The 18,358-nt window shown below is 37.9% G+C and overlaps 3 protein-coding genes across 6 annotated transcripts in view; 2 read left to right on the plus strand and 1 right to left on the minus strand.

Annotated features, from left to right (window-relative positions):
* The window catches only part of LOC129786758 (uncharacterized), a 37,594-nt gene extending 29,711 nt beyond the window's left edge, over nt 1-7,883 (plus strand). For both annotated transcript variants that reach the window (XM_055821973.1, XM_055821972.1), the window contains exons 4-7: nt 155-356; nt 3,913-5,090; nt 5,812-5,991; nt 6,116-7,883. In XM_055821973.1, coding sequence (XP_055677948.1) covers nt 155-356; nt 3,913-5,090; nt 5,812-5,991; nt 6,116-6,324 — 1,769 coding nt within the window. In that variant the 3' untranslated portion in view covers nt 6,325-7,883. The remainder of the gene's footprint in view (nt 1-154; nt 357-3,912; nt 5,091-5,811; nt 5,992-6,115) is intronic.
* LOC129786760 (autophagy-related protein 16) overlaps nt 1-10,286 on the minus strand; it is a 125,803-nt gene extending 115,517 nt beyond the window's left edge. For both annotated transcript variants that reach the window (XM_055821976.1, XM_055821975.1), the window contains exons 1-4: nt 9,887-10,286; nt 9,380-9,816; nt 8,103-8,481; nt 7,885-8,027 (exon numbers count right to left, since the gene is read on the minus strand). In XM_055821976.1, the coding sequence (XP_055677951.1) occupies nt 7,885-8,027; nt 8,103-8,481; nt 9,380-9,816; nt 9,887-9,986 (1,059 nt within the window). In that variant the 5' untranslated portion in view covers nt 9,987-10,286. The remainder of the gene's footprint in view (nt 1-7,884; nt 8,028-8,102; nt 8,482-9,379; nt 9,817-9,886) is intronic.
* A 299-nt stretch (nt 10,287-10,585) lies between these two features.
* Nucleotides 10,586-18,358, plus strand: part of LOC129797523 (M-phase inducer phosphatase) — a 53,895-nt gene continuing 46,122 nt past the window's right edge. The window contains exons 1-2 of one of the 2 annotated variants that reach the window (XM_055840199.1): nt 10,586-10,910; nt 11,042-11,300. In XM_055840199.1, the coding sequence (XP_055696174.1) occupies nt 11,069-11,300 (232 nt within the window). In that variant the 5' untranslated portion in view covers nt 10,586-10,910; nt 11,042-11,068. The remainder of the gene's footprint in view (nt 10,911-11,041; nt 11,301-18,358) is intronic. The other variant, XM_055840209.1, reaches the window with a different exon arrangement.

Consider the following 18,358-nt stretch of genomic DNA (forward strand, 5'->3'; position numbering starts at 1 on the left):
TTTTCGTTGTTGTGTTTCTTCCTCCACTTGGGGACCTACCGCAAATGTTGGGTGTTTGTTGTCTCCGCGTTGTTCCCACCCTTCGGTGCATGACCCCCCCACACCACCCAATGGCTGTCGACAATCAATGGAACTATCGCTTGGGATGTATCAGGAGCACTGGCCAAATCGCAATTTCCCGTTTTCACCATCTACGCTCAAAAGTCATGTCTAGCCATACGTCCGTGCGCTCGTGCCTGGTGCATCGACAGAGTACAAGCCTACAAATTAGTGGGATACGTTAAACGATCAGCACAGGCAGCTTCTAGGCGCGACTGCCTGGAGATGTGCCTCGGTGAGACGGACTTCACATGCCGGTAAGTCTTTTTTCTTGCCTATTCCTCTAACCCCCATCCCACAATATTACGATGGGTGAGAAGACGCACTTTGTGAGTAGTTGAAGATAGGAGGGAAGATCTTCCTCTCCTGTGTCTTCTTTTATTATCTTTCGGAAAGAGCAGGCCCGGCAACACATCTCTAATAAAAGATGTGCTCTTTGGCATTAATGTGAAGAGATAGTTGGGATGGAAGAGCACACATAAATCCACACCGTGAAGCCAACTTCCCTTTTGCAAAAATGAAAATTGATTCCTACATAGGTATGGCATTGCAGCAGCTAAATCGCACGGATGCCATGGGTAAAACGGCACAAGAGTTTCCGCAATTTCCACCCAAAGAGAAGAAAGAAGACATTCAGCCTATATTGCTAAATATAATGGTCAAACAACTTGTCTAAGCTAATAGAGAGAAATTTATTATTCACAAGAGCTCTCTCTCACTATCTACCTATGCCCATTTACCTTTTTGCACATCACACACATTTCTTGCATATGTTAATACCGCGCGCGACCCAATGTGCTCTATCTCGCTCTCTATGTAGTTCACGATATAGATTGCCCGAATAATTAATTTCAATTGTTTATGTTCCAACAAGAGTGGTACACACAACACACTGTCCAAACACCACACATTGAGCTATATGACGGATGTGTGGCTCTTCCCCCCTTTGAGTACCGCCTCACTTGAGCATTATGCATTATACACCTTGAACTTGGCCCCATGCAAGAAGTATGCTACAAATATAATAATGTGTAATAATCGTTCAACTTCTCCAGCCACATATTTCCCTACATTTCTCGCCAACTCCCAGAGTTCTTATCTCTTCCACTGCTTCCTTCGCCTATATACTTGTATGCTTATGCTAACCCCCCTGTCCCTCCTTCCCATATCTCTTCTGGATTATAATTTCCTCCCGCTACTTGATCTTCCACTATAGAGAGAGCAACAAATCCAATGTTCTTTTTGTTCTCTGCGGCGAGAAGGAAAATTCTGTTACACATTGCTCGACGTCGTCGTCTTCGCAATTTGCACCGCCTTGATGTGTTAGAACATAGCAAACGAATTTAAATTAATTAACTGTACATTGAATGCTAATATAAAATTTCTGTGTGGTGTGCTCTTAATTCAGCAATGCGGAATTGTTGCAAACACGGCAAAATGCTTCTTATACCATCTCCTTCTTTTCCATCATCACAATAATTCGCGTTAAACTGTTTAATTAGATTTATAATGGAGGGAGCAAAACAACAGGGATTAGTGGAAATAAATATGTGTTACATATATGTTGTGGAGTATTTTTTTTTCATAAAATTATCTTGGGAAGCAAACACACAATTTTTGATATCTCTTCTCCTCCACATCCTCAATAAATATATAGAGCAAGCACACATTGCTTATTTTTCCTTCTTCTTTGCCTCAATATTACCTCTCTTGTGCTCTCATAAATATTGCGCGCTATAGGTGAGAGAATTTTTTATTATACTAACATACAAGAATAACTTAATTAGCACTCAAGTGAAACGATATATAGATGGTCCCTTTTATATTGCTAATTTTCATCTCTGTTTTCAAACCAAATTCGCCATACCACGATTTATATTTGAAAGAAAATATTCTTCATCGTCATCCGGGTGTGTGCCACAGCAGATTGGACACATCTCTCTTCTTAGGCGAAGGGGGTGTGTCATTTTGCAAATTAAAGAACAAAATCAATGAATCAGCGGAAAAAGCCTTTTCCAATTATCTATACCCATTTGCCCCTAAATCAAAGCTCTCTCGTACCTCTTTAATTATCTTTCACGAGTTGCAATAATTCGCACATTATAACCAGTCCAAATTTAGAGCATTAACTATACTAAACATAACTAAAAAGTCGTGAACTCTTTTTTATAGGATGTTTGAGTAATGTATGAGAAGAATTCGAAGGCATGATTAGCAATATAAATTTTCTAACACCTTTCTAATCAGAAGTGTCTGTCAAGTTTTTAATGAATCTATTACAGAGAAAAATCCTTAGGTTCAACTATTCAGAAATCGAAGAAGAAGAAAAAGGGGGTGTGCAAATAATTTGACAAAACTAGATAAGTTTTTATAGAAATTTATTAAAAGATATGAAAAAAAACATTCTTCACAACCAATTTCTAATTGAAATAACAAAGAAATACATTGAACATCGCAATCGCAAGCCCCTTGCAGAAGACCTTCCGTAGTTGAGATAGAATGTGCCATGCAATGAAGAAATCCATTTAGTATGGATGGAAGAGAATTTATATTTTGCTGATTGCATAATAGGGAGATGAGTTCATAAAATCTCACATATTTTATTCCACAAATTACTTTGCGCAGACCTTTCACTTTTCTGCACATCATAATTTTGCAAACACAATGATTTGCTACTTTTTAACTAATGCCCCAGACAGCCAGACACCCATCAACCTTGACTTCCACCGTGTGCGCCAAGAAACTTCTGCAGAAATCATTACCTACATACCGCGTCGCGTTGTTACATCTAATTTGGGGAAGCTTGGTTTAGCGCATCCGCAAAAGTGAATTGAAAATGTCGGCTGCTCTGCTCCGATGGGAGATTTCGTACCCACAAAATGAGACATGTTCGAATATCATTTCACACGCCACTTCTTGGCCTGTTTCATCTCTACACCCAGCAGCATTCAACTATATGGTCATCAACATCCAATTGCAATGCTCTTTTGTTATGCGACTCCCCACATATGTATGTAGGTATGTGATCTCAGAAAAGGGGGAGAACTGAGAGAGCAAAAAAAATTGAAGGTGGCACACAAGGTGAAGAGGCAAAAAACTCTCTGTTGCCGCGCGTCTCTTTTGAAAATGTTACAATTTTGATGAAAATTGCATCGTGCCAACATTCACTAATAAAGTGAATCACATACAATTGTGGAAGAGAATTTATCCTCTCGCGCAAACCTCCATGAGCGGGGAGATAAGTGAGCTTGACATATACAGCACACACAGGATGCAATTGTGGTTTGTTCACTGGGTTGTGCAGTGTGAGACACACCTGAATACAAAACCCAATCCTCACACCATACTCCTGTGCGAATGATTTCTCATTCTTCTTTTCCAATCCACTTGCGCACCATGAAGACCTTCCTTTTGAGGCCCTTCTGTGGCCGCGCGCATTCAGCATAATTTTTCCTGATCTGCCCCCATTCCGCCCATGACACACCACCACCGCGCTCCCTGCCCATTCGCGCGGGTAGCTACCACAATAAATGCCACAGAATTATCATCATAAATTGCCGACAATATTGTATTTCCCTTTCAAAGTTGGTCTGTGCACGGTGAAACCTCTCCGTTCATATCATTCCAACCAAGTCCAATGTGAAATTGAAAGTGACATTCAAAGGATACCCTAAGCATGCTCCTCCACACCACCTCTCTCAGCTATAACCCCAATTGTAAATCATATTCAATATAAATGAAATAATAGTCTCACCACCTCTTGGTCTCTCTCTCTCTCTTCACCATTATCATCATCCATACCCTATTTTGCAGATCTGCCAACTTTTATCGGTCTAGCGGTTTGTGTGAACTGTCTGACATGGATCGCATCACATTGGCCGGCTCCAGTGCCTTCAAGAACAGCGATGAGGCGGATTATCTTGAGAATGCATGCGCCGAGGAGCCAAACAAACTCTGTGAATTCAAACGCCTCTCCGGACGAATCCTCAAGACGGTAGATTCGGTCTATCAAGACGTCTCAAGTGTGGACGAATGCCGGGAATTGTGTCTCAATTCACCCTACCGCTGCCACTCCTATGACTATGGTGACACTGGTGATATGGTATGTCGTCTCAGTCATCACAGCCGCGCCACACTTGCCGACATCCAAGATCCCTACTTGGACGTCCCCGAAGCCGCCACATATGAACTCTCATCGTGCTACAATGTCTCCATTGAGTGCCGTGCCGGTGATATGGTGGCCAAAATTCGAACATCTCGTATCTTCGATGGGAAAGTCTATGCCAAGGGTGCACCCAAATCGTGCTCTGTTGACGTCAAGAATTCCCTTGAATTTGAACTTCGTATGGGCTATCAGGACTTGGAGTGTAATGTACGACAGAATGGCCTAGGGCGCTACATGAATGACGTTGTTATTCAGCATCATGACAAAATTGTCACATCCTCCGATCTTGGACTCGCCCTCACCTGCCAATACGATCTGACCAACAAAACTGTCTCCAATGACGTTGATCTCGGTGTTACGGGTGATATTGAGACCACCCTATCAGAGGAAGTTGTCGTGGACTCCCCCAATGTCATTATGAAGATCACACAACGCGATGGCAATGAAATGATGCGTTCAGCTGAAGTTGGTGACGCCCTATCGTTACGCTTTGAAATTGCCGAACAACAATCACCCTATGAGATATTTGTGCGTGAACTTGTGGCAATGGATGGGACGGATAATGCCGAAATTACCCTCATTGACTCAGACGGTTGCCCAACGGATCACTTCATTATGGGACCAATCTACAAGAGCTCAACAACAGGAAAGATTCTCATTTCACACTTTGACGCCTTTAAATTCCCTTCATCGCAAACAGTACAATTTAGAGCCTTGGTTACACCGTGCATGCCATCATGTGAACCAGTTCAGTGCGATCAGGAAGACTTTAGCGGAGAACTCCGATCACTCATTTCCTATGGCCGAAAGCGACGATCGACAAATGGTTAGTAGAACTTATAAGTACATAGTTAGTAGAATTTTTAAGTAGTTATTCGTTTTTACTTATTTTTTTTAGTCGACAAACCAAATCAGGTAGCTTACGTATTTAGAAAACTTGGATATTTTCTAAAATCTTTGCTCGAATTTTTTATTTATTTGTTTTAATTTTTACTGCTGTTTGAGTCCTTCCGGATCCATACAGTCATAAATAAATTCGAAAAACTTAAAAGAATCTACCTAGTGCTCTGATTCTTGGAGAAATTAGAATATCCAAGTCTTTTCCTTGTTTGCAGAAGATCTTCAAAAACATTAAAGATTTTATTATTTAAAGACGTTCAAAGACTATTTTATGAAAATATTCATTTTATTTTCAATTTGCTTCTAATTGGACCCCCCTATAAGATTCCAAATTGAACAGATTAAAATAAAAGTTATTGAAACTTGGTTATTCGGCTACAAAGCGGTACAACTAAAATTGATCACAATAAAACCACAAAAAGAAGTAGCAATAGAAGAGAAATTTCCTCCAATAAAATCACCAAAAACATTGTCCCCTTTCCGCACGATTAACCCCTTAAATCCATTAATCACCGTGATTGATACTTAATCGTGATTACTTGCTAATTTTCTCACACGTCTTGTAGGCTTAAATCGGTTAAATAAAATGTGCTTATTGTACGTTTGAATTTCATCACCTAATCATTTTGTCATTTGTTCCACAACAGCATCTTCACGAATGCGGCGTGAAACGCTTAAGCAGCCACCAGAGGATATGCTCTTAGTGCAATCAATTGAAATTACCGACAAATTTGGCTTTGAGAAGCAACAATCGCAAATTAAGCCCACCACAAAGGAGACTGTCTTTATGGCGGCCGATAATCAAGCATTCTGCATAAATGGCTTTGGTAATATAACTTGTTAATGTTGTGATTTTGTGTGCTAAATCACCCCAAAATGGTCCATATATCATCATTTTGCAAATTGTGAGAATTAATACTATTTCTCTCTCTTCTCTCTGTTTTTACTTAGGTCTCATTTTGGCTAGTGCCATCTTCCTCCTTGCCCAAGTGTCCGTAATTGGTATTTGGACATTCCTGTGGCAGAGACGGCGAAAACAGCGTAGTTTTGAGGAATCATCCTACGGCTCAACCATCCCAACGCCTACCCTCACTGCCGGTCGAACTGATTCCCTTTGCAAACTCTACGAAACCCATTCGAGACATCCTCGTCATTTCTAACATATTCCACGTTATTTTTTTTACGTGGAGAATTTGTGGATGGAAATCATGAGATAAGTAGGAAATTAAACAAGCAAAAGAACAAAGGATTTGAGAAGAAAGAAAAAGTTAAAAAAAAATGGCAAAAGCAATCAACAAAGTTGCATTTACAAGGACAATTTTAGCTATTAATAATTGAAATAACCGACAAATAAGACTATACATTTTGCGAGATGAAGCATAAAGAAAATCCCAATTAAACCCTGTCAGTTTTTTGTAATAGAAACTCTTCTACATAGGCTCTTAAGTCGCGCATTTAGTTTTTTTTACCATCAAAACCAACTACCATATTAGCGAATTAATACTTTTTTTTTATAAAACAAAAATTTTTGGAAGAAAAAAAATCAAAAGGATACGCTGAATTTTTTTTAAATAATTTTTTGCTTAGGTGCCGGATACTAAAAACAAGGAATTCATTCAATCAACGAACATTACGAAGAATTGTCATGAAGATGAAAAAAAAGTGGCGTAATTAATATATTTTTAACTTGTACTACCTAAATGGATAAATTAACTCTCGATACATTCCAATTGCTTAAAAAATTGGAAATGAAATAATTTTAGGTGTAACTTTTCTTCTAATTAAAACAAAACAACAAAAAAAATTAATAATCAACTGAAGATTTAAGGAGAAAAAGACGTGGATAGTGGAGATAAAAGAAAAAAAATTGGAAAAAAGGACGACTGTACATGAGATGAGTGATTGTGTGTTTGTCATAATTTTTCAAAACTAGCATTTAAAGAACAACACGATAATTCCGCCCCCAAGCTAAACTCCCCTTAAGAGAAACTAAACCCACAAATAATTCCCTCTGCAATTTTTTAAATGTGTGAGAAATGTGTGCTATTTTTAATAATATTAAAAAGTAATTTAACAAACAAAAAAAAGAAAATTCTTGTACTGATATACAAGATTTTGAAATGGAGAAACATTTTCCTAATATTTCTTTTATTATTGTGAAGAAATATCAGGAAAAAAGGTATTCCCCATGTTGGCATCCAAGTTTGAAGAATGTTACAAACTCAATTAAGAATCATTTGTCCTTTTTTCTGAGATTGTCAACTAACAAGATAATATTCGTGTGAAAAATTTACAATGTAATTGCGGCAATTTGAAATGCCACACACACGACAAAGAATTTTTCACAAGAACATTTTCTACGACAATCAAATGGATTTTGTAAGAGAAAAAGATTTGCAATAAAGAGCGGGAAAATACCTTTGAAGAATTTCTCCGCTCTTCTTATTTTTTTTATATAATACTTCAATTTTTTTTAGCCAGGAGGACAATTTTAAGTGACATTTTTTAATTAAAACAAACATTTTCCCTTCTTGTCCTCATTCATTCTCACTCTCTACCTATATATACATTTTTGTATGCAATACTTCTTCTCAAATGGATACGAATAAAAAGAATGAAATTTGTGGATTTTTTTGTATCCATTTGATTTGAGAGTAATTTTTTATATAAAAGAAAAATCATGAATAATAAATGAATGAAAAAATCAGTATTTAACTTACCCGTAGCCTTTGATCTTGTACTGTCCACACACGGCTGGCGAAGTCATTGGAAGTCCCCAAAATCATCGTGCCCGTTGAGTCAAAATCCACGGAATTTACACCGGCATTGCTGCCCACGAGAGTCCCACGTGGTTCCATTGTTCCTATATTAATTGGAAAATCCTCTAAATTAGAGCAACTTTCTGAAAAAATTGAGAATCACCGAAGAGGTCATTCACCTGTTCCAACATCCCACAGCTTAACCTTCCGGTCAGCCCCACCGGTGGCAATGATGCGATCCAGGGGGCACCAGCGCACAGCATTGACCTCCCCATCGTGAGCATCAAACTTCAAATGAACACTCGTTGGAAGGGAGACACTAAAGAATCCAGCTGCCTTTGCCCCAGCCCCCGACAGATCACCCAATCCACGATCCTTCCCATCATGCGGCAGTATTGGGCTACTAGAGCGCCTCGAGGCATCCTGAGCTGCATCCTCGAGTTCACGGCGCATCTTCTCAGTCCTTTTGCGCAGGAGATTCTCATTCTCCTCATTCAACTTGTCGGCATCCTTTGCTTTATACTTCATCAATCTGTCCACAAGCTGACGATTCTCATCCTATTAAAAGATATTTTTTCTCATTTTTTTTATTCTTTGCTTTTCAATAATTAATTTTTTCTTCTACAAATCATAAACTTTATACTGATTAACTTCCTCATTTGCTTTTCTCGTCTTACACGCATTTTACAGACAATTAATTCCCCGTATTGTTTTATCATTTCGTGTCTGGATCTATTTTAAAGTGAATGATCTCATGATGAAAAATCAGACACTGTCTTAATCACAAGACAATCGTCTTTTCGAGTATTCTTCACGAGATTAATCGTCACGAGATTGTCTTCAAAATGTGATTTTCATTATCTCCAATACATTGAGCCCATTGACCAATAAATTTGATAAAAAACGAATTTTAAAGCTCTCTGAAAAAAAGAAAGCAAAACGAGTTTTGGCGCCTTATGCTTGAGCAGCTTTATTCATTCAACAACCAACTTTCGCTGATTTTTAAGAAATAAATATTTTGCAATTGATTCGCCCATTGCAGTCAAGGCTGCGATAAGCAAAATTTCATTGAGAATTTATTAAAAAAAAATCCAATTTAATTTTATCCAAAAAGCACATTAAATTCAATTCGATGTTGAAAAACGTTTGAATATTTGTTGTTTCAGCTGTTTAAAGTTTCTTTTACAGAGCACGATAGGAAATGAATGCAAATAAGTGCTAAATAGAGGTTGAAATGTCTCCAAGGGGGCTTCAAAAAAATCTTTATTGGTGATAACACTTGAGCACACACTACTTTTATGACCCAATTTGCGCCAACAACCGTCCGTGTGGCTCTCTGTGTTTACAAAGAAATCACAAATAATGAGCTATTTCAGGAACAATAAGATTCCAAAATCAGAGGAAATGTAATTCAATGAAATAATGAAAACTTCAATAGAAAGGCAAAACAGCGTACCTGAACTTTCCTCAATTTATCTTCTAGGGAAGAGAGAGCCAACTGGAGGGCAGTATATTCATCCCGGAGAATTGTATTGAGTCCCTTTAGCTCAGAAATATTCTGCGTGAGCATCTGAACTTCAGCTTTGAGGCTCTGATTGAGTGTCACCTGTTCCGTGTACTTCTCTTCCCTATCTTGGGCCTTCTTCGTCATCTCGGAGAGCTTAACATTGAGATCCACAATCATTTGGGCATTCTCACCCTTGCGCTTGTGCAGCTCTGTTAACTCTTCCTGCTGTGCCATGAGTTTCTTCTCCATGGCCTGAATCTTTGCGGAAGACACACCACTCCTGCTGTCACCCGACAACCCGGCACCTGAGCGCAATTGTTCATTATCCACCGAAAGGCGGAGATTCTCCATCTGTAGCTGAACATTGGAGTCGAATAGTCGATTGTCTGGGAATTAAATAAAACAAAATTTGCATGAAAAATAGGAAGTTTCCCTGATTTCCCGGATGGAACTTACTGGCAGCGAAAATACTATCAAAAAATGATGTCTCCTTGCGATTGCGTTCTTTTAAGCTATGCAAGAGCTTCTTCTTCCACGCTGGCTCCTCGGAAGTCATTGTAAATTAGGAAAATGCACTCAAAAATCACACAAAAATACATCCACTTTGCACCAACAATGTCAAACACAAAAGTGTGGTTATGTTTCGCGGGGCGCACCCAAAATTGTCGTTTAATTCGCTTTTTGCACACAATTTATCTCTTCACATAGCACAAGAGAGTCCCTAGAGAGTCTTTATCATCCCGTAGTGGTCAGATGTGTGAAAATTCTACGTTTTCTGCAATGAAAACAAAGAGATTTTTGCAAAACACTAAAAGGTAAACACCGCGGATCGGCTGTTTTGATTTGTACCACCCTGAAGTTTTTAGCCTATATTTTTTCTGAGTTGTCCCACTTTTTTTATTCGATAAATTCAAAGTCATTGAAATCGTTAAAACGAATTATTTATCTTGCTAATAGAGATTTAATAGAGCTTTTTTTTTTTTTAATTTTAATATTTTACGGCCGCGAACTTCATGTCCATAGGGCCAATTTAATAGAGCTTAAGTTATTCCAAATATTAATTTCATTGTTTGTCGCATTCCTCCCATTCCTCGAACTCCCATGTTCAGTGCCTGAATAACAGTCATTTTGAATTTATTCGAGTCTTGTCATAAAACTTCAAGGTGGTCTGATTGTGGAAGAAAGGAAAATTTGCTCATCACGGTTATCACGGTGCTTGTGAAAAATTCAGAATAATTCCTTATTTAATGCAAATTCACAGGATGTTTTAGTTTCCACTGTGAATTAAAGGAACAGGCATTCCCTAAAATGTTAATTTGTACTCATAAATCTTGTGTGGAGTGAGAAAATTGAGTTCGAAGAACCGGAAGAAAGTTGACGAAGACATTTTTTTTTCATTTAATTTCATCAATTTTTAAAAGACTGATAACGGGGTAATCAAGTCCCGAAGCCTCCGGAATACATCCAGGAACAAAGAGGCGTGAGTACCAAATCTTTCATGTTTTTCTAAATTAGAGAATTTTAGCATTTTTCACCGACATGTGAACCTTAAAATTTCCCGCGTTTTTCTCTAACGGTCCTCATTTCTTTTTTTTTTTTCATTTCATGCAGAATAGTTTTCCTTTCATTGCACCAAGTATGAGTGATTTAAGCGACAATGCCAGTGATGGAGATAGTCTTACACCCTCAGAGGGGTCCTGCAGTGGGGCAGCCAGTGATGGGAGGAAGGATTTCAAGGGAGTTATTGCAACACTCAAAAGAAATGAGCTCATCTTTGCGGAATCCTCATTCACCGTTTCGCCAGTTTCCGACTTGAGTAAAAACCTCTTCCTTGCCTCACTGACTCCGAGGCTAACCTGGAGAAGAAAAGGTGAGTTTTCCTCCTTTTCTTGCTTTACTGTTTGTGAGAAAATCCTGTCTTTGTATTTAGTTTTTTGCGTTGCCTTCAATTGGGGTCCTAAATGGGGTGAATCGGATCACTTTTTTTTTTAGGAGTTAGGACTTCTTTAAAATTCAATATTAGGCTATTAATTGAGAATTTTATACTCTATTTAATAGCTTAAATCGCTGTTTAAGAATTCAAAGAAATCTTCAACAGAGAAGTGATTTTTGGAACTCAAATTAACCCTTCTAGATTGCAAAGAAATTCCTCAAGTAAACTCTTTTAAATTAAGAGAGAAAAAATCCCAAAAACTTTTAGAACCTCTTGAACATTAGTTTTGTAATTGATAAACCCACAATCGATGAGCTTTTATGCTTTATGATCTTTCATGCTTTTTGGGAGCTTTAATGTTCATCTTGTGCTTTCCAACGAAACTGTTTAATTTAAAAATTTCCAATTTTATCGTTGGTCTTAATTTGTCTTCATTCAGGCGCTCAATTGAATACTTTTAGTTTCATTTTCACCTAGAAAATTAAGCACGAAATGCCGCGAATTGTGATAGAATTCTAAAGAAATTCAAAAAATATTTTTTCTTAAAAATAATTAGAGAAAAAAATCTTTTTTCTTTTATTCGACAGATAAAAAATTAAAATTCTTTTGAATGAGTCTTAATAAAAATTTACTGCATAACAACCTGTGAACACTTACTTGTTTATAAACGAGCACAATAACACTTTGTGAGGGATATACAAAATATAAAATTCCCAAGACGTTGGAGACATTCGATACTCTGCGCCATATGCGAAGTGGAGATGTTGGTTTTTGTGGGAGCCCCCTCAGCTTGTGGCCCCAGCATAGAGATGTTGATTTGGCTGGGCTGGCTTTGAATTTGATCTCCCACTTCTTGAGGGAAGCAGCCGCGCTGCGAGATTCGCTTTAAGAGGTCTCATTTTTTATCCACCACAGCACCATATTTCATCGTTATGCCACCCAAAATCAATTAGATCGAGTAGGAGAAGGCTCTTTGCTCATGGACGTGATCTTATTCAAAATTTTAACTCTTCCCCGGGCGCGATCAGTTTTCATTTCGTGGGATTTTGTGGCTCTGTTGACGCCACTTTGCTTCCTCTCTTTGTATTTATTGTTTCATGCTCATTATTAAATTGAAAAAGCTCTATAATTTACTTCTAAATCAATTAATTTTTTTTTGTGGGAAAGAAATTGAGAAATTTTAACAAGAATTTCCATCTTGACCACAGACTCTCACTGATCTACTATGTACAGAAGAATTTTGGCGCGTGTTGGCCATTTTGTCTGCTGAAGTGATTTATCGGTGTCTCTGGGAGACTCCTCTGTGCCTCTCCTGAACTCGTGACTAATTTGGCGGTGAAATTTCCCGCTGCATTCAACGTTGCTTGTGTGCGATTTTGATTTATACAGATAAATAAATTATTGTCTTCCTTATAATGCTAACCCCTCACAAGCCCGATTGATGTCCGTGTGTTTGTGCGTTGAAGGAAAAATGCGAGGAATTCCTTTTGTTTGGGTATCCTCATCAGAATTCACTTCATTTTAGCTGACTGCATGGGGTGCAAGTTTTTGCCAAAAACCAGCACAGAGCCCCTTCTGATGGTCGCGCACCAAGAAAGGATCACATAAGGAGGTCGAAGAGAACAAGGAAATTTAAAATCCCGCACTTTTTTGCAAGAGAGATCTTTAAAACCCACACTCCTTTTAAAGGAGTTGCACGCTTGCCAGGGAGTTGCTTTTTCTTCCAAGAAAAACTCTATGGGGTGGTTTTGGCGGGATTTTCTCACAGAGAAGATGTTGAACGTCTTCGGAATGTGATTTTTTTTAGGAAGAGCGGCAAGACGAAAAGGCATTTTCTTCGTCGGGGAAAAATGGAGGGAAAATTTGGGTTTGTTTTAATTTTAGAATTTAGGTATAGCAGCAATAACAACAGCATGACCCTAAGTGCAATGTGTGACATATGCCCCCTTCAAGACGTCGCATTGAGTAACGACGTCTTGTGCGCTCTCCTGCAAGAGCCCACTGTATTTCCAAATGGGGTGGCTTCTTCGTTTATAACGCATTTTCGCATCTGCCCTGTTCCTCCTGGCACGATGTGCTATACCACACATTCAGGGTTTATTCTCCTGCGTCCGAAGAAAGTTTCACAATGTACGGTATACCCTATATTCCTGGGGCCCATAAGGGATTCAGCTAGACGGATCTCACAGGGGGAAGTCGTTGGGATTTCCCGCGCTTTTACCAGCCAAAGGTCACCCAGAGAGGGATATTCGTAGAAGCATATAGATCCATGTTCGAGTGTTGAAATGCAAAGGATGACTCGAGGAGTTTTTTTTTATTCTTCTTAACATGATTAATGAAAAATTCTCCGCAAAGAGATTAAGAAAATGTCCTTTTCCCCGCTTTACAGGAAAATAACGATTCAAGACTCAATGTTTGTAATGTTTACATAATAATGTACATGCGTTACGGAAGTATGAAAAAAAGGGGAGTTAAAATTAGATCTTTTAGCTCACAATGTTTAAGGGTTAAAAAGGAATACATAATCTCAAATTTCCTTCTCAACACTTTCAAATTTTATTTCCTTGAAGAAAATTCTTCGCGCCATCAGTCTGTGTGGTCGATGAGAAATGAAATCTATTAAGTGGTGCGGAAACAATGCTCTATGTGCGAGTCCCGCTTTATGTTGCTGTATGAGAAAATTGCCACTGTGAGGTGGGAGAGACGGTAAAGGTGGCTTGTTGAGTTGGAAATAATACATACTTCCTAATGCGACATATGTGAATTCGGTTGACCCGTGCCACATATTTTTATACCCCCGTAGATCATCCATGCATGGCACTTATTATAATACATTGCTAGGGTGAATAAACTAAAGTTCATTTAACTTTTTTTACGTAGCTACCCCATTCCTTGATTCCACAATATTCTGTCTATGTCGAATTAACACCCAAAATTTCACTATTAATCATTAAATTCGTCTTTGTTGATCCGATAACAAAGCGCATCGAATTTAATTTGATGATCTATTGAGAGGAAATCAATGTGTTTTCAATATTAATTTTTGTGAAAGGGTTAGTGATAGCACATGCGGCTTCTTCAGGGTCTCCAAGAAGCTTTAATGATTCGCGGCAATGTGCTACAACGCTGTAGGATGACCCATAAAGATAGAACAATTTGTTGTTCTCGTTGAAGTAACTAAAAAATTTTTAAGGGGGGTCTCTTGGGAAAGCTGTTAGAATTTACACATTTTTAATGTTGTAATTTTTCTTGGGGCTTTTCTGATGTTGGTTATATTTGTAGCCTAATTACTAAAGTGTAAGAAAATTACGTTTCGCCATCTAAGGTGCTACGCCATCTTGTGATTTTCCGACTTTTCCACAGAACTGCCATAAAACACAAAGGTAAGTTTTTCTCAGGATCTACTGGATGGAATTTGGTGGGGCAAAAAGCAAATGAAAGAACAGATACCAATGCAGATTTTGTTGGAACAGAATTTTGAATTTTCATTCTGGGGCTGAGAAAAGTGTAAAAAAATGTGACATTAGTTCCGATATTTTTGACGTTTTTCCACTTAAGCGCTGGAAAAAAATAAAATAAAATGGAAAATTGTCTTTTGTCCTTCAATAAAATTTCAGAAATTGTATCATTTTTATAAGAAAAGTATAAACCCTGCAACCGTTATTACAACTTATTAGCCTAGTAGCTTTAAGTATATAGATTTATATAGAGGGATAACCGGTAGTCTTCATGCTGCACAATTAGTTAATGTTCCACTTCGTGGCCAACACCAGCGTCACGGATATATTTTTAATCGTCGCGGATACATTTTTAATCGTCACGGATACTTCGTTAGGCGTCACGGATACATCTTTACGCGTCACGGATACATTTTTTGGCGTCAAAGATACATTTTTTGGCGTTACGGATACATTTTCAGGCGTCACGGATACATTTTTTGGCGTCACGGATACATTTTTTGGCGTTACGGATACATTTTCAGGCGTCACGGATACATTTTTTGGCGTCACGGATACATTTTTTGGCGTTACGGATACAATTTTTAGCGTCACGGATATATTTTTTGGCATCACGGATACAATTTTTGACGTTACGGATACAATTTTTAGCGTCACGGTATACGGTATTAACGTCACGAATGCATTTTTAATCGTAACGGATACATCTTTAGGCGTCACGGATACATTTTTTGGCGTCAAAGATACATTTTTTGGCGTTACGGATACATTTTCAGGCGTCACGGATACATTTTTTGGCGTCACGGATACATTTTTTGGCGTCGCGGATACATTTTTTGGCGTTACGGATACAATTTTTAGCGTCACGGATATATTTTTTGGCATCACGGATACAATTTTTGACGTTACGGATACAATTTATAGCGTCACGGTATGCGGTATTAACGTCACGAATGCATTTTTAATCGTAACGGATACATTTTTTGACGTCACGGATACATTTTGATAGTTACGGATACTTTTTTCGCTTCACGGATGCACTTTTTGGTGTCACGGATACATTTTTTCACGTCACGGATACATTTTAATTGTCACGGATACATTTTTTAGCGTCACGGATACATTTTTAGGCGTCACGGATACATTTTTTGGCGTCACGGATACATTTTTTGGCGTCACGGATACATTTTTTGGCGTTAACGGATACAATTTTTAGCGTCACGGATATATTTTTTGGCATCACGGATACAATTTTTGACGTTACGGATACAATTTTTAGCGTCACGGTATGCGGTATTAACGTCACGAATGCATTTTTAATCGTAACGGATACATTTTTTGACGTCACGGATACATTTTGATAGTTACGGATACTTTTTTTCGCGTCACGGATGCACTTTTTGGCGTCACGGATACATTTTTTCACGTCACGGATACATTTTAATTGTCACGGATACATTTTTTAGCGTCACGGATACATTTTTAGGCGTCACGGATACATTTTGATCGTCACGGATGCACTTTTTGGCGTCACGGTATGCGGTATTAACGTCACGAATGCATTTTTAATCGTAACGGATACATTTTTTGACGTCACGGATACATTTTGATAGTTACGGATATAGTTTTTCGTGTCACGGATACATTTTTAGGCGTCACGGATGCACTTTTTGGCGTCACGGATACATTTTGATCGTCACGGATACATTTTTTGACGTCACGTCGACGTTGATCATTTGAGTATCTCTCGAAAAGTACAACCAACGGTGTTTACTCGAAAGGATCCACAAAAAAAATTTTACAACCAGACTCACGTGCTGCCACCTAGGTATTGTGCAGCATTTTGACCGTTATTTGGTTAAAATTCCTCGGTTGTCCCTCTACTTATATCGTCCTCTGTGCTTGTAGGTCATCTAGGGCTAAAAAAGACATAAGACTGCTGATTTTTCTAACGGATTTAAATGCATTTCTAAAATTTACGAATCTGCCAATTTTTATTGCACAATATTTCACCAATTTGAAACATTTTTTTTCCACCTCGAAGACGGGGGCCCCTGAGCAATTGATACCTTCGAGACGAGAATACGTATACCTATCCTATAGGTTGTATATTGGAAAGAAAAGCAAAATATGCGTCGTGGAATCAACAATATATAAAATTATAAGGCCCATTACTTGTCAATATGTGCACAAGAAGGACGGGAATAAAAAGAAACTTTCCTCCATGTTATTATTTCTGTCAAGGAAAGATTTAAGGGTGATTCTGTCGATATTATAGTTGTGATCAAACCGTTATGGGAAAGTTTATCATAGTGGTATTATTATTAATCCATTATATTGAATATTGTTGCATTTTGTTACACATTGAGAAATTAATTTGAATAATTTATAAATATTCATTTTAAATTGGGGACAATTGTTCCGTCTAAAAATCAATACTGTGGGAATGCAAGACATTAAAGTAATTTGATCATTTTTTTATTCCAATCTGCATTTATCTTATACTTCTTAGCACATAAAATCCAATGGTAAGACATGTGAAAAAAAATCCGTTGAGAAGCACAAAAGTGGATCAATATTTAAAGCAACGACCCCACGCGATATTTATGATTTTAATTCATTGGGATGTTCATTATCGCGCATCCCAAAGATCCTCACCCAGAGATTACACCACACCACTGGTGGGATAGAGAAACTCGTTCTCTTCGCTTCCAAACGCAATGACGGTTGCAAAAAGCGAATCTTCAGTTTGTCAAGAAAAAAATTATAATTCGCAAAGTGAAATGCCGAAGAAGCAACACACCACATTCAAGGAAAAAAATCTCATCGCTTCGGGTTGAATAAAAATTCTTGCATAAAGTGGAAGAAGGTAAGAAAAAAGCACCCCGAGAGCAACAAAATGTCATCCAAAAAATTATCATATTGATGGCACACGGGATTGGTAATTTAAATGCAAAAATACATCCATACTACACCTAACGAATATCATTTCATTTTAATGTGCCGCGCATCGTCGATGGGAAATACGTTGCAAAAATAGCAAATAACAATAATGATAAATCTTTGCCACAATATTCGCAAAAATGCTCAGGTTCGGGATCAATCAACTCCTAATACTCCACACCAAATGACTTCTCGACTAGTTTCCTTGATGAAGAAAAAAAATTCGCAATCTGTGCGAATTTCTTGGAGACGTTTGCAAATTTTATAAACACACAGTACCTTCCCATAGCAATATTGCATCCTGTTATTGTTTTTTAAATTTACATTTTTTAACGTCTTCTGGGAGTGGAGTTTATCGGGCACTGCAAGGATTATAGAAACCATGGAAGTTAAAGAAATCATTAAAATTTTATTTAATTTTCATTTATTAACGGCAATTGGCGTCTTACTTCCTTATCTTCTGACATTGCTTATTTGACATTTAAATATTTTTGACATAACCTGACAAGTTTTCGAAAATTCAAATTGTCAACGAATTTTTCATTTATTTGCTAAATCAGCTGCTTTGCTTTTATTTTTTTTAATTTTATAAAA

This window comes from Lutzomyia longipalpis, chromosome 1 (assembly GCF_024334085.1).
Source record: "Lutzomyia longipalpis isolate SR_M1_2022 chromosome 1, ASM2433408v1".
Taxonomy (NCBI): Eukaryota; Metazoa; Arthropoda; class Insecta; order Diptera; family Psychodidae; genus Lutzomyia; species Lutzomyia longipalpis.